General features: G+C 43.9%; 1 protein-coding gene across 1 annotated transcript in view; it reads right to left on the reverse strand.

Annotated features, from left to right (window-relative positions):
• The window catches only part of LOC104689869 (unc-80 homolog, NALCN channel complex subunit), a 149,909-nt gene that overhangs the window by 111,106 nt on the left and 24,520 nt on the right, over positions 1–14,283 (reverse strand). The window contains exons 9-11 of the mRNA XM_039555541.1: positions 6,366–6,500; positions 5,512–5,734; positions 3,878–4,018 (exon numbers count right to left, since the gene is read on the reverse strand). Of these exons, the coding sequence (XP_039411475.1) occupies positions 3,878–4,018; positions 5,512–5,734; positions 6,366–6,500 (499 nt within the window). The remainder of the gene's footprint in view (positions 1–3,877; positions 4,019–5,511; positions 5,735–6,365; positions 6,501–14,283) is intronic.

The following is a 14,283-nucleotide window of genomic DNA, read 5'->3' on the forward strand; positions in this document are numbered from 1 at the left end:
ACCTGATCTCAAGGACATAAACTCTTCTGGATTAAATCTGATGTCTGGGTTACATCCTGGGCACTTTCCACTGCCTTAACTTGAGCAGAACAAAAAATGATAGGAATCAACAGTGATGAACCACCATATTCTTCAACAGGGTAGGATTAAGTCTTTTACTTCCTTTGCAGGACAACAGAACAAGCATAGTGCAAATACAGTGCACTCCAACTATCAGGAGCTGATGGAGCAGCCCAGCAGCAGTCAGTCATAATCACCATTAGGAAAGGTGGACATACGTACACTTTAGACTTCTGGATTTACATAGGCAACCGAAGATAGCTGCACCTCTTGTAAATAGCATACTCTTTGGGGTACTGTCCTGTGAAAAATTACTAACACCAGCTCACACATGGAGATTGCTCCCATGTATTGTCCCAACCCATCCACTGGGGTGGTCAGAAGCACCCTGGGCCATAGAGAGCCCCAGGGGCTGGAAGGTAACACTATAGCTGAAAATCTGCTATGGCTGGGCTGCAACACAGTCTGCGAGCTGGGGCAAAAAGCAACACATTTACTGTCAATACAGGGAAAGCTACAGAGGGGCAGGCAGTGATCTCAGCAGCTGATGTCAAAAGTACAAGGGGAGACACTTTAATGACCTTTAATTCTCTTACATTCTCCCGGAATACCTGGTGTCTCAGGCGATCCCCAGAGAGCCCTCGATGTCCTTCTCCACAACCATAGGCACAACCCAAGGACTTCACAATTTTGATTAGCATAGTGAGTGCCAGCCTATGGGTGCTGACAGTTAGGCCTTCATCCTGAGAGTCACAGAGGGAAAGATGTGCGTAACCCTGCGACAACTACTGGCATTTTGTTAGCATTTTTACTTTTGACAAACTGCTTTCCATTTCTTATCTCAGACACTCGATTACTGAGTTGTTATTCTTGAAGTGCTTACTCCAAATATTTTTCAAGTTTAGAGACCAGCCCTTTTATTTCACCTCCCATCAAAAATTATGCTATAAATGTGAAGTTCCTACATTCTGCTATGCATACCATTCAGAACTTCAAAAAATTCTCCCTGAAAAAGAGAGCTGGCTTGGCTGAGTAGAAAACCAGGCATCTTTTTAAAATGTTTTAGACATTATGCTACTGTAAATTGCAACTTCAGAGGTTAGCAATGTAGCATCTTTTGCTCAATTCTCATAGCAATACTGAAAAATTTATGACTTCTAGTAATCAAATAAATGAAACTGTGCTCACACACTGGGTTCCATTTTTCCTTTACAGGGTATGAATAATAAACCTGAAAAAAATCATTGTTATTGAGGGTTTCAAACACTTTGTCAAGATATTGAAAATGTCAATGCCAGGCTCACAAACTCCGCTTTTAGCAGCTGCTTCCCTGGAGTAGTTACAGTACTTGAATTGCTAATCATGTTTCCTCAGCAGAATCCCAAGTGAGCACCAGAGCAAAAGAGAAGGTCAGTTGCATACACATGCATACTCAATCTTAACAGATATTTGCAGTACATTTGGAATTGTATAAAGGGAAACAAGACAAACCTTTCTTGGTTTTTGTCATTCTTTTCATATGGCCCTCCTCCTCCTCTACCACCTCCATCACCTCCACCTCCTCCACCACCTCCTTCTTCTTCTCCATCTCCAGCTCCACTAATTGAAGGTGGCCCAAATCCACTAGCTGAACCAGAAGCAGGCTGCTTTGAGCTGGAAGGATCCTTCACTTGGTCTCTTTTCAGGGGCTTCATTTTCTTTGTTCTCACTCTTCCTCCGAACTCTCTCCACAGAGGGCACCACACCAAGCTGCAGTAAGCATTCCACAATGTTCAGTGCCACATCACAAATCCGGGAACTGATGTCATGGTTCAGAACCAAGTAAACAGCCTTCAGGACCACCTGAGAGATTCAAACATCCTATTTAAAGCCAGAATTACTTTCCCTACTAGTAATATTTAGTGCCTGGAATTTCTAGACTTCAGAGACTCATTACAGCAGGCACAGTACAAACTCTGAACAAAGGATACACAACCCTAAATACCAAGAGCCTACAATCTAGGTATCAGACAAGAAACCACAGGCCGGGCACAGTCAGGCTGACAAGGAAACCATGAGATGACATATGTGAGCCTGAGAACACTGCTTCAGTGCACCAAGAACTGGCAAATCATTAAGGGGAAAGCAGAAAAAGGTGAGGTTTAAGGTGCAGAAGAAAGGTGCTACTCAGTCTTATACTATTTTATAGGGAATTTGGTGCATGCCCCAGGAACACAGACATTACGTAATTCCACCTAAGATTTGATGTGTGCATTCCACATGCACATGCGCTCCTTGCAAGGAGTAACAGGAGTTGCATTTTCTCAGAGGAGACTTTTAGATGTGCACAAATGTATCTGACTGACCTTTATATACTGATGAGAGAAGTCATATAAAGAGGTGGAGGAAAAGCCCATCAAACCCCTGATCTCAATGGTACAGCTATTATTGACAGAAGAGGGACTGGGCTTTCCTCGTTCCTTGCCAATTACCGAGAGATCCAGCATGCCATTCTTGTGCAACAAAGTTGTTGGTTCCATCAATGTGATCCGTATCCTCCAAGCAACTGTAATTGATGCAGGAGTCTGTCAGGCTCCGTGGGAGGTGGCACATGCAAGCGGCTCATGGGGCATCTCAGGGATGGGACCTGGTTGCAAAGCTTCCTCATGTGCTCACTGAAGAAATGGCGTACCCAACATTGAACGAGGCCAGGGTATGTTGAAGGTTGCCACAGTGATGGTGGATATCTGAGACCGTACTGCAGGAGGGAAAACAGCTACCTGTAAATTTCAATAGTTATGGAATGGAAGATTGAGGCTGAGCTTGTCTAAAGGGAGCAGCTCTTAAAGTGGCTTTTAATGCCAGAAGAAAACACAAGTTCCTAATTCCTATCATGCATACATGGATCAAAGGTAGACTAATTTCTTCCATTAAGACAGGGTAAATTAGAACAACCCCAGGCTTGTTCTAGCAGTTCAGTTCTCTGGCAGCTTAAGCTGATCTCAGTAAATGGGCAGCCAAGTAGATCAGGCAACTCAGACATTCTAAATCTATTTCCAAAAGGATTTGGTAGCTTTGCTCCCTGCATTAATCCAGTGCCTCGTCTTAAAGGCAGCAGAGCCCCTGCAAGGCAAAGAGAAAGGACTTTGCAGCTGGAAGGCAAGGGTGAAGGTGGTGGAACTGCAGCACAAACTTGAAACAGCTTTCCAAGTCACAACGGTTTGGAAAATTTCATCACACCAGTTGAAAAAAATGTACCTGTGACAGTCTAAACCATCTCCAAAATGCAAAGGTATCTGATGAGAAAGGTACTGCAGTGCTTAAGCTCACAGTGGTCAGACAGGAGCTTTGAATTGCTCAGGTTAGCAAACTGGCTATAAGTGCAAATTTTTATCAAGGACACCTCATGTTTTTACAACTCATCCTGTTTTTCAGGCAACAGTGTTAGTAATTTCCTGCACCTAGTGCTTTGTAAGTAGGTTTATATACTCTCTAGTGTAGGAAGACCCTAGGTGCCCCATAGGGTTTTGCAGACCACCATCTGCCGGACAGTACAGTAACAGGGCTAGAGAATACAAAGAACCTCTTCCTAAGATTATTAAATATATTCAAATTAATAAAATAATTACATCTAATACATTTAATAAGCAATGACTCAGCGATGGACTGGTTATATTATGCAAACAGCAACTCTTCATAGTACAAAAAAGCCTCTCAATAGATATGGAAACAAAAAAGGAAAAATCAATTAGTCACATACACATAGAAACAGCAACACTTCCTTTGCTTTTGGGGTTGATATTTCAGTGAAACGTCTTTCCTGATATTTTAAATTTACCTTCTTTGACTGTGTTTTCTCCATGGCTGTTTGAGGGGTCCGGCAGTTCAGAGACAAGTGTGTGATGCGAGTGAGAGTGCCGGGCGCTCAGACTCTCCATCTCTGTCGCTGTGTCAGAGCTCCCTCTCCTGGTAAACTTTCCTAGGGAGACGACAAGAAACGGATATTTTGTTCAGTTACCTGAGAGGTGGCTGGTGACAGCAGCTGAGGTTAAAAATTGAAGGATTGGAGTCTGTAAAAATCAAGGCCTTTCATCACACTGTGAAGCAGAACCAAAAATTATGGTGGGATCTCTCATGGGGGTTCACTGACATAGAGACCAAATGGTCCAAACTCTCTGCAAGGCTCTTCCCCTCAGCACATACTGATTTAGCTGACACTGCATTCTTAACCACCAGCACCTTAAAGAAAACAAGACCGGTCAGCACTGTATGACTTTACCCATTGGGGCATGTTATAGGAATTTATTTTCTTCTCCTCTCTCTTCTTCTCCCCCCAAAAATAAGTATATTAGGATGGGAGTGCTAAGACAAAGGAAATTCTTCAAGAATACAATAAAATACAAATCCAAAAAACTTACTGAAAGAGGGCAACTTCCTCTGAAGTTGTCAGGATTTGTTGCCCCTTGGATGTGAAATACATGATTTCACTGAGATATCAGAAAGCAAAAAACTGTAGATTAAGCCACAAGAAGAATCTGGAGCCCCTTACATCAAAATTTAACTAACTTCTCAAAGTACTGAAAGTATGAAAAGGAGGGTGTGGTTAATAAGCTTGTTATTCTTGTACAAATCTGTAGGTGTTTGTATATTAACCATTAACAAAACATGTATGAGTCTTTAAGAAATTACTTGACCACTGTCCCGTGTCCCAGAGATGGACATGTTTATAATGGACAGCTTATGAAAATGATGCAGTTTAAGACTGTGAAAATGACAATGCTCTGGCATTACAGTTCATTTTGCTGCCTATCATCTCTAAGATTTCTTAGAGTGCCAGAACAAAAATCTATGACATTGGGAGTAAATTTGTGAAACAGAAACAATGTGTAGATACTGTTCAGTGAAATTAAAAGCTTGAAGTAGCGAATTTTTAGGTTCAAACAGTGTATCTCTGCAGTATCAAGACTGTATAAGCCTCACTAAGAAAATATCCTACTCATATTGTATCCAAGATGCACTCCAGGAAAACTGTGAACAGAAATTTTTGGCATACTAATGACATTGTTAATGATACTAATGATAATGATACTGCCGCTAATAATCATCATACTAATGATACTGCTGCCTCTCCAGAGATTTCTCTTTTGAAGAAGGGGATGCAAACATTCTTTGAATCTATTTGAAGCTGCACTTGTGCAATGCTTGCTACCACACAGGGAGGTGTACTCAAGTGGAAGAGAGATCACCACAGGTTCCCACAGTAACTATGATTCCAGTAAAGACGATAGTTTTCAGAGAAAAAGTGAACTGAAGTCTAAGTTATTCAAGGTCTGCTGTGAGCAGTTATTAACGGATGTGTAATGCTGCAAACAGAACCAAGGACATAGGGTGACAAAAGGACTGGATGAAGAAATAACCTCTGCTGTTCTCTGAATGTTCACAACAGGAATGACAGAGACAGCAACAACTCACCTAATATGGTGGTTTGCCATCCTCCTCTCTCAATGCCACGTCGGTCCTCTCCAATTCCAGAGAAACTGCCAAAGGAGAAAGTGCTGCGAGTGGGTGAAACATCCAAGTGATCCTCATGAAGGAGGAAGGGCACCCCCATCCTTCGCTGCCGCTTCTTTCCAGTATGGTGGAAAGGAATTGACCCTTTGCGCTCACGTTCCCTGTCCTCTTTGCGGCTCTTAAACTGCAGAAACAGGAGCAGATATAGGAGCAGTTAAGAAGCTCTGAGGCATGGAAAACAACCACTTGAGGGAAAGAGATAACACAGATATATGTCCCAAGTATAACTTTCCATTCTGAGCTTTTTATCTTGGACATTTCCCATGGTAGAATCTAATTGCATGCTGGGATCCTGTGAGTATTTGAAGAATTTCAGTCTTGCCCTAGGCTGGGATGGATGCCCTTGGATGATTTTATGACATTCTTTGACCTTGAGCTAGATGTATGGAATGGATGGTTGGAAACCCAGAACTAAAAGTAAAAAAATCAAAACTCGTTGAATTAGCTGGAATTACAGCGAGCACTGGCACTTAAAATTCAGCACTGTTTGAATAGCCGCCTCTCATGCAGTTGCAGCAGGACAATTACTTGAATAAAGACTTCAGCATTATGTTCAGGATTTGCATATAAAAACCAATGTAATAACATACAGAATCAACTCCAATGAAAAGGGATGGTAATGTCACATATGGCATGAATATATATTCCAAGCAGACCTCGTGAATATACACGAGCAGACTACTTCAGCAGCTACTTAAGAGGACCCTGAGGTGCTGCATCATAGGTAAATTAAAGTGCAGTTTCCTTTCACTCACCTTTTTGAAGATGTTCATCCCCAGGTCTGTAGAGAGATCTGGAACTGCTGGTCTACGCAAGTTGGTCAGTGAAACCTTGGAAAATGCATCTGTGCTTAGTGATTTTTCTTCCTCATTACATTTCATTGTAAGATCCTGCAGCTCCCAAAAGAAGACAAGCACAAGGAGAAATAGAGGATAATCAGCTTTAAAAAAGGAGCTACTTCCTAGAGCTGTCATAGGAGCACTGTAGAGGAAAAAGACCTCCAATTCATTGCACAAAAAATGTACACATTTAAAGAAAATTAAATTAAAAACAAAATTGAGAAACATCCAGAATTATTTACTTTGTCTAACCTTTCAGTCATCAAAGGAAAAAAGTACAGCACACCATGGAAAGCCTCAGGCATTGCTGTCAGCGTCACCTGGTGGTATGAAAGAACATGTTCCTCTCTAGTTTGATTCTGATCCCAGGTATGACTCTGAGCAACTGATGACGTCTTTGAGGTCTTGGTTTACATTAATGAGCAATCACCATGGCTATCCTTTGCAAAGCGTTTTATTTAAGATCTAGGAGACTATGCCCTTAATAACATACACATTTAAATACATATTTTGGAACTAAACTGCAATAAGCAGCACTGTCCCTTCAAGAAACTTAATTTTCAGAAAATTTATTTACTCACTAAAGAAACCTAAGACTCCTAAACCAGTAAACATCCTTTGCTTGTAATAACAGGGCTTCCCACCCATCATTGTTCATATGAAACTTCCTCCCTTCTTGTATCACAAAATGTCCCACAACAGCAAAAACCATGAGGCTCACTCACCCCAATTTCAGTAGAGCTCACTTAACTCACCTCTGCATCAAACAACACATGCTATACCTGCCTGCTGCAATGAAGGAAAGTGGCACAAGCGCAGCTGCCAGCCATCTGCTCACATTAAAGATCTGATGCCATCTTCCATGAGATGTTTGTGCAGCTGACCTGACTGAATTCCCTCATGGTCATTTTCTTCTGCCTAAACATCAACTTGTTTTCAACGGAATGCTCTTTTCCTTTGCTGTCCTGCCAGAAATATTCTGCTGAACAAGTGGGTCATGTTAAAATACCCTTTTGCCTTCAATGCAGAGATAGCTGTATGTCAGGGATAGATGAAGTGACCACTTTGACAGGAGCTTTAGATTCTGCCTAGCCAGACTGCACATTGCAGAGCCAGACAGCTTCTGCAGTACACAAACGTGCAGTTTTATGCACAAAAAGTTTTATGCAGAACCCAGTGTCCATCTTTGCAGCTGAAGTCTTTAACACCAGTTATAGTGTTTGCAGTATCAAATATTGGGGATCACACATTTTTCAGAGACTTTTCAGACTAATCAAAGACTTGAATCCTCCCTCTTAATTTTATCAATACAAGAATGTAGGAGACACACAGCAGCAAGGCTCCTCTTCACCACTGTTTGTAGTACAGGTATGCTTATCTACCACTTTGCATATATGACTAAAGATTCAGAGGAGTCACATATAAAATCCGATACACAGCAAATCAGGATTCAACCTTAGCTGCTCTCAACAGAGAGGCCAGCAAGTACTCCATAGAGCTTTTTTCTTAGCTTTTATAGTTGTCTGGCCTCTTCTGGCTATAAAACATTGAATGAATTTATGTTGGATTCAATATCTTTGTCCATTGGTTACTAAATCAGTGTTTTAGTAGGTGGTTTATGATCACTAAAAGACAGGGTAAGGATCAGGGCTTACTGAGACACAAGCCATGCAAACACACAGACACAGTCCCAGCTTTGAAATCTGCTCAGGGTAGGTATCAAGCAAACAACACCGGAGAAGCAAATTACATAATTACTTTACATCTACAGTGTGGCATATGATGCATTTTAAGGAATTAATCCTGTTGAAGATTGATTAAAAACATGGCTATTCTGTGCAGCAGACTACATGGCAATTACGACAAGCATAAGATTGTTCAGACAGCAAAGCAGTTTGGGGGCTGCTCCTCTAGATTTTGTTGCTTCTGTTGTCTTCGTCCTGCATGACTGTATGTGAACCAGCTCATTAGTACTTCTCTCAGCCCTCAGCATATCACACTTGAGACTCTTAGCTTTCCATCAGCATTGCAGGGAGCACTACAACTGCATTGGTGCTATGACTGACAAGTTTTGTCTCTTCCCCTGCAAAGGAAGTGCAAGACTGTAGCAGACTTGTGAATGTTTGAAGGTTCTGTCCTACACCTGCCGTTATAGTGAATTCACTGCATACAAGTGCAATGCAGGTTTCCTTTATCACATGTTGCCCAGTCTGAAACATGTTTAGACCAAAGTCACTTTCTAGAGGCAGACAGTATTAATTTTATTCACACTCCATCCATCCCCCCTTTTCCCACGCAACAAGGAGTGCCAGAATGCTGCACTGAACCTTTTCTTACTTCACTATTCAGCTTACTAGGCAATACATGGAGGATGTTTCTCTCATGTCCTCTCAATCCCCACTGCTTTAGCCCAAGCTTATATCCAAGACGTGATTTCAGACACAGAACCCAACAGGAAGTGTGAGAGTTTTGCTGAGGCTCAGGGAGATGCAGGATCATCACTTTACCAGTTATCCTGATAAACTGCAGAACAATAGAAACAATGTTGATTTGCCACAAAAATCTACTGCTCCTTGATGTGATTTGCAGGCAGATGTGTTTTTCTTTACTCAGTTTTTGCCTGCCACTTAAAATCTATCCTGCTGAAACACAGAGTGTCTGTTTTTGAGAAGCTATTGATCAACTTTTGAGTAAAAATTATGACCCTGTGTTAGTAATTTCAGATCTAGACTGAAAAAACAGGCATAAGCATAACCCTGTGTCAGATGAGCTTGTGAAGGCTCAGCATACAACCCCTTGTGTTGACAGAAAGGACAAATCTTAGCCTTTGGGAAGTGGCATTCTCTGCTCTGAACTAGCAGAGAGCATTGTGCGATGAGACTTAATATAAGAACAGCAGTAAAGTTCCTACAGTTGGCTCGGATGAACCAGAGCCCAGGTGCTTCTGTGTGTTGCACAGGTTTCAGTCCTCAAAGTTGTAAAGATGGGGAGCATGAGTTGGAAGATTTGCTGCCTGGAAGACCATTTCACTTCCTTCATCACAGCTGTTCTGCGTAACAAATTGGAAAGCTGGAACAGGATTCTATTTTGATGAGTACAGCAAAAATACACAAGACTGACACAGAGGTTACAAATGCAATCAAACTCAGCCTTGGAGAGAAACATGCCCTGGACAGAGTGCTCACTTTAACAGCTACAATGTACCCAGTGTAATTGCCAAATGGATTTAACAAAAAAATATTAGAAAAGAGCAATGGAGTCTTCTGCAAAGCAGTCTTTTGCAAGCAAAATAGCCTAGAAAAGCAAGACATAGCCAAGCATGTGAAAGGAGAGAAGTGTTTTACAGCATAAAGAGAAGAACCCGGGCAACTCTAGTGCAACCAGTGCCTGTGGAAGACAATACCATTCATACTGCCTCTGTAAACCACTGACTACACTCCCTGTTGCACTGGGAGCTAAACTTGCTAATATGCAAAACAACCAGGTTGTTATGAGAAAGAGCAAAGGGACAGCACATGCATGCAAATAGTGAAACACATCAACAACAATATATTTCAATTTTCCCTCCAGGAGATGGTATTAAGGAGGGTTTTCTGTACATGCACAGCAATCCTATAAAAACTCCATGCACAGGTAGATTAAGATTGAATAGTAATCTTTATCACCTGGCCTTAATGGAGCTATGTCAAGCTTTTACAGGGATGAAACATGTTATAGAAATGACAGTGAAATATAATACAATTTAAACAATATTGCTGCTGCTGAGCCCTTAGAACCACAAGTAACCACCAGCTATCATAATAGTGCTAAGAACATCTTTAAAGTCCTGAGATCTAAAATTAACAGTAGTAATATTTACATAGTTTATGCTGGTCTTCTAGATTTTGAGCATCTGGGCTCTACTGGAGAAAAGATATTTCACCGTCCTTCCAGTCAAAATCTGTCAGAGCCCTAAAAGCAGTGATTTTAGGAAAATTACCAAGAATTCTGAGATTTCCAACTCAAAAAAAGACATTTGATAACAAAACGAACAGGTCTTTTCCTTGAGTGTGTCATAAAATTGGACGGCAAAAATAAAATCTCTGCTAAATTTTCTTAGGCAGTTCCATCAACTAAGTAAATCAGCATTTGCTGCTAAAAGCCCACATGACAGGAAAAGAGGGCACAACCTAAATGTAGCATAAATCCACAAGGAGATTAACTGGAACTGCAACTACATCCCCTTTTAATCCCTGGAACAGATTAACAACCCAAAGGAAAAAAATATTTAAGCTCAAACACAAAGATCTTTATTACACCAAGGTCAGGAGTACAGGGTTCATTGTCCAGCAAACAGGGAGCACAACTTGGCACCTATTAGGACAGTTTCTCTACTAAGAATTTTTTGGCAAATATAAAAGTTATTGCCTTGGTTTGAAAGACAGGTGTCTGCTAAGGAAGGCAGAAGCCTCCCTTGGAATGGCAGATGCAACCCCCTTCCCTCCGAGTCATTATAATTTTGAAATCAAGGGGCTTTTTAGGCAAAGATGTGGGAAATAGGAGTAACAGTTCTTTGCTATTATATATTTATATGTGTATAACAAGTCAAACAAACAACAATAACTATGGCAGTAACAGAAAACAGAACCACAAACCCAGTGCCAGCCTTCTCGGCTGTCAGGCCCTTTCCCCTCGGGTGCAGTTCCGCTCGCAGCCGGCAGGGGCGCTGGCGGCTCCCGGTGAGCAGGGCAGGTGCGATGGTTCCCCCACGGCTGCAGGGGGCGCTCCGGAGCGAGCTCGGGGAGCACGCGGCACTGGTGGTCTGGGATCCCTGGGAGGGATGGAACAAAGAAGCTTCACAAACCCCTGGGCAGCTGATCCCGGTGTCCGGCTGGACCCTCGGGAACGGCAGGCTGGAACGGCAGGGATGAGCACAAATCCCGGATGGCAGACGAGGTGTATCCAAACAGGGACCCCCCCAAAGGTCTGGGCAGGCAGGGCGAGCACGGCTACAACGTAGCGAAGGCTCGAAACAACGGCGGGGCAGGGCTGGCCACGGCCCAGCTCCTAGCGGGGCAGGGAAGGTGGCTTTGGGATCCTGGGGCTTTCCAGCACAAGGAAAAGCAGCTGAAGAAAGCAGACTCCTCTCTGTCCAAACGCTGGAGACCCAACTGCCCACACACCCACGTGAAACAAAAAGGAGCAGACAGGTCTTTTGTTTTTCTTAAGCACCCAGCTATTTGTTCCCCTAGTAACATGTATGGGGGGGGAAAATTCCTTTAACAGAAAAAACCCCCCCCAAAAAAGCAGGAGAGCTCCTAAAAACCCCAACATTATCCACCCCGAATTTTTCCCATACTAACATGTTACATGAAACTTAACCCTTTTAGCCATATAAATACATGCATCACCCGAATTATATGCATATATACATGCTGATACTGCTGTAAGTATAGAGCCATGGGTAGTTTACCCTAAAACAAGGTCCCCTTGAGGTATGCATCACGTCTCTCCATCCTTTTGCATCACCCACCAGGTGCAACCTGGTCCCTGAGCAAAAACGACCCCACAGATGGGTTTGTCTTTGCTTGAGGCAGGATTAACCGAAATAGCTTTTCCAAGCATACCTCTCATGTGCACCACTGGAACCTTATCCCCGTCTGTTGGTTGTAGGGGTTCGGATTGGGCAGGGCCTGCTCGGCTAGTGGATCCTCGAGTGTTAACTAACCAGGTGGCTCTTGCTAAATGCACCTCCCAGTTTTTGAAAGTCCCCCCACCCAGTGCCTTCAAGGTGGTTTTAATCAGTCCATTACACCGCTCAACCTTCCCAGCTGCTGGTGCATGGTAAGGGATGTGGTACACCCACTCAATGCCATGTTCTCTAGCCCAAGTGTTTATAAGGCTGTTCTTGAAATGAGTCCCATTGTCAGACTCGATTCTCTCAGGGGTACCATGCCTCCAAAGGACTTGCTTTTCCAGGCCCAGGATGGTGTTCCGGGCAGTAGCATGAGGCACAGGGTAGGTCTCCAGCCATCCAGTGGTGGCTTCTACCATTGTGAGCACATAGCACTTGCCTTGGCGGGTTTGAGGCAGTGTGATGTAATCAATCTGCCAGGCCTCCCCATACTTGTATTTGGACCACCGCCCACCATACCACAGAGGCTTCACCCGCTTGGCCTGCTTGATCGCAGCGCATGTCTCACAATCATGGATCACCTGGGAGATACTGCCCATGGTTAGACTCACCCCTCGATCTTGTGCCCACTTATAGGTGGCATCTCTGCCCTGATGGCCTGAGGCATCATGGGCCCATCGAGCTAGGAACAACTCTCCTTTATGTTGCCCATCCAAGTCTATCTGGGACACCTCTATTTTCGCAGCCTGATCTACCTGTTTGTTGTTACGATGTTCTTCATTAGCCCGGCTCTTGGGGATGTGAGCATCTACATGACGGACCTTCACGGATAGCTTCTCTACCCGAGTGGCAATGCCTTTCCACTCCTCAGCAGCCCAGATTGGTTTTCCTCTGCGCTGCCAGTTTGCCTTATTCCACCTTTCCAGCCAACCCCACAGAGCATTGGCTACCATCCATGAATCAGTGTAGAGGTAGAGCTTTGGCCACTTCTCTCTTTCAGCTATGTCTAGAGCTAATTGGACAGCTTTGAGCTCAGCAAATTGGCTCAATCCACCTTCTCCTTCAGTAGCCTGTGCAACTTGTCGTGTGGGGCTCCATACAGCGGCTTTCCATTTCTGGCTAGCGCCTACAATTCAGCAGGAACCATCAGTGAAGAGGGTGTGTTGTCTTTCACTCTCTGGTAGCTCGTTATATGGTGGGGCTTCTTGGCATGTGTCACCTGCTCCTCTTCTTCTTCAGAAGATAACCCAAAAGTCTCACCTTCCGGCCAGTTCGTAATTATTTCCAAGATCCCAGGGCAACTTGGGTTTCCAATTTGGGCACACTGCATGATGAGGGCGATCCATTTGCTCCAAGTAGCGTTGGTGGCATGATGCGTGGAAGGAACCTTTCCTTTGAACATCCACCCCAGCACCGGTAGTCGGGGTGCCAGGAGGAGTTGTGCCTCTGTGCCGATTACTTCTGAGGCAGCCTGGACTCCTTCGTAAGCTGCCAAGATCTCTTTCTCTGTGGGAGTATAGTTGGCTACCCTCTGTAGCTTCGGCTCCAGAATCCCAGTGGTCGGCCCCGAGTCTCACCAGGCACCTTCTGCCAGAGGCTCCAGGACAGACCATTGTTCCCGGCTGCAGAGTAGAGCACATTTTTCACCTCTAGTCCTGTCCTGACTGGGCCAAGGGCTACGGCGTGAGCGATTTCTTGCTTGATCTGGGTGAAGGCCAGTTCAGGGCCCCAATGGAAATTGTTCTTCTTGCGGGTAACCAGGTAGAGAGGACTCACAATCTGGCTGTACTCGGGAATGTGCATTCTCCAGAAACCTATGGCACCTAGGAAAGCTTGTATTTCCTTCTTGTTGGTCAGTGGAGACATTTCTGTGATCTTATTGATGACCTCAGTGGGAATCTGATGCTGTCCATCTTGCCACTTTACTCCCAGAAACTGGATCTCTCAGGCAGGTCCCTTGACTTTGCTCTTCTTGATGGCGAAACCAGCTTGCAGGAGAATTTGGATGATTCTCTCTCCTGTCTCAAACACTTCTGTTGTGGTGTTCCCCCACACAATGATGTCATCAACATACTGCAGGTGTTCTGGAAAAGGGCCTCACCCTTTTCCAGTGCAGCCTGGATCAGTCCACGGCAGATGGTGGGACTGTGCTTCCACCCCTGGGGCAGTCGGTTCCAGGTGTACTGCACACCCCTCCAGGTGAAGGCAAACTGTGGCCTG

This window comes from Corvus cornix, chromosome 7, assembly GCF_000738735.6.
Source record: "Corvus cornix cornix isolate S_Up_H32 chromosome 7, ASM73873v5, whole genome shotgun sequence".
Classification (NCBI taxonomy): Eukaryota; Metazoa; Chordata; class Aves; order Passeriformes; family Corvidae; genus Corvus; species Corvus cornix.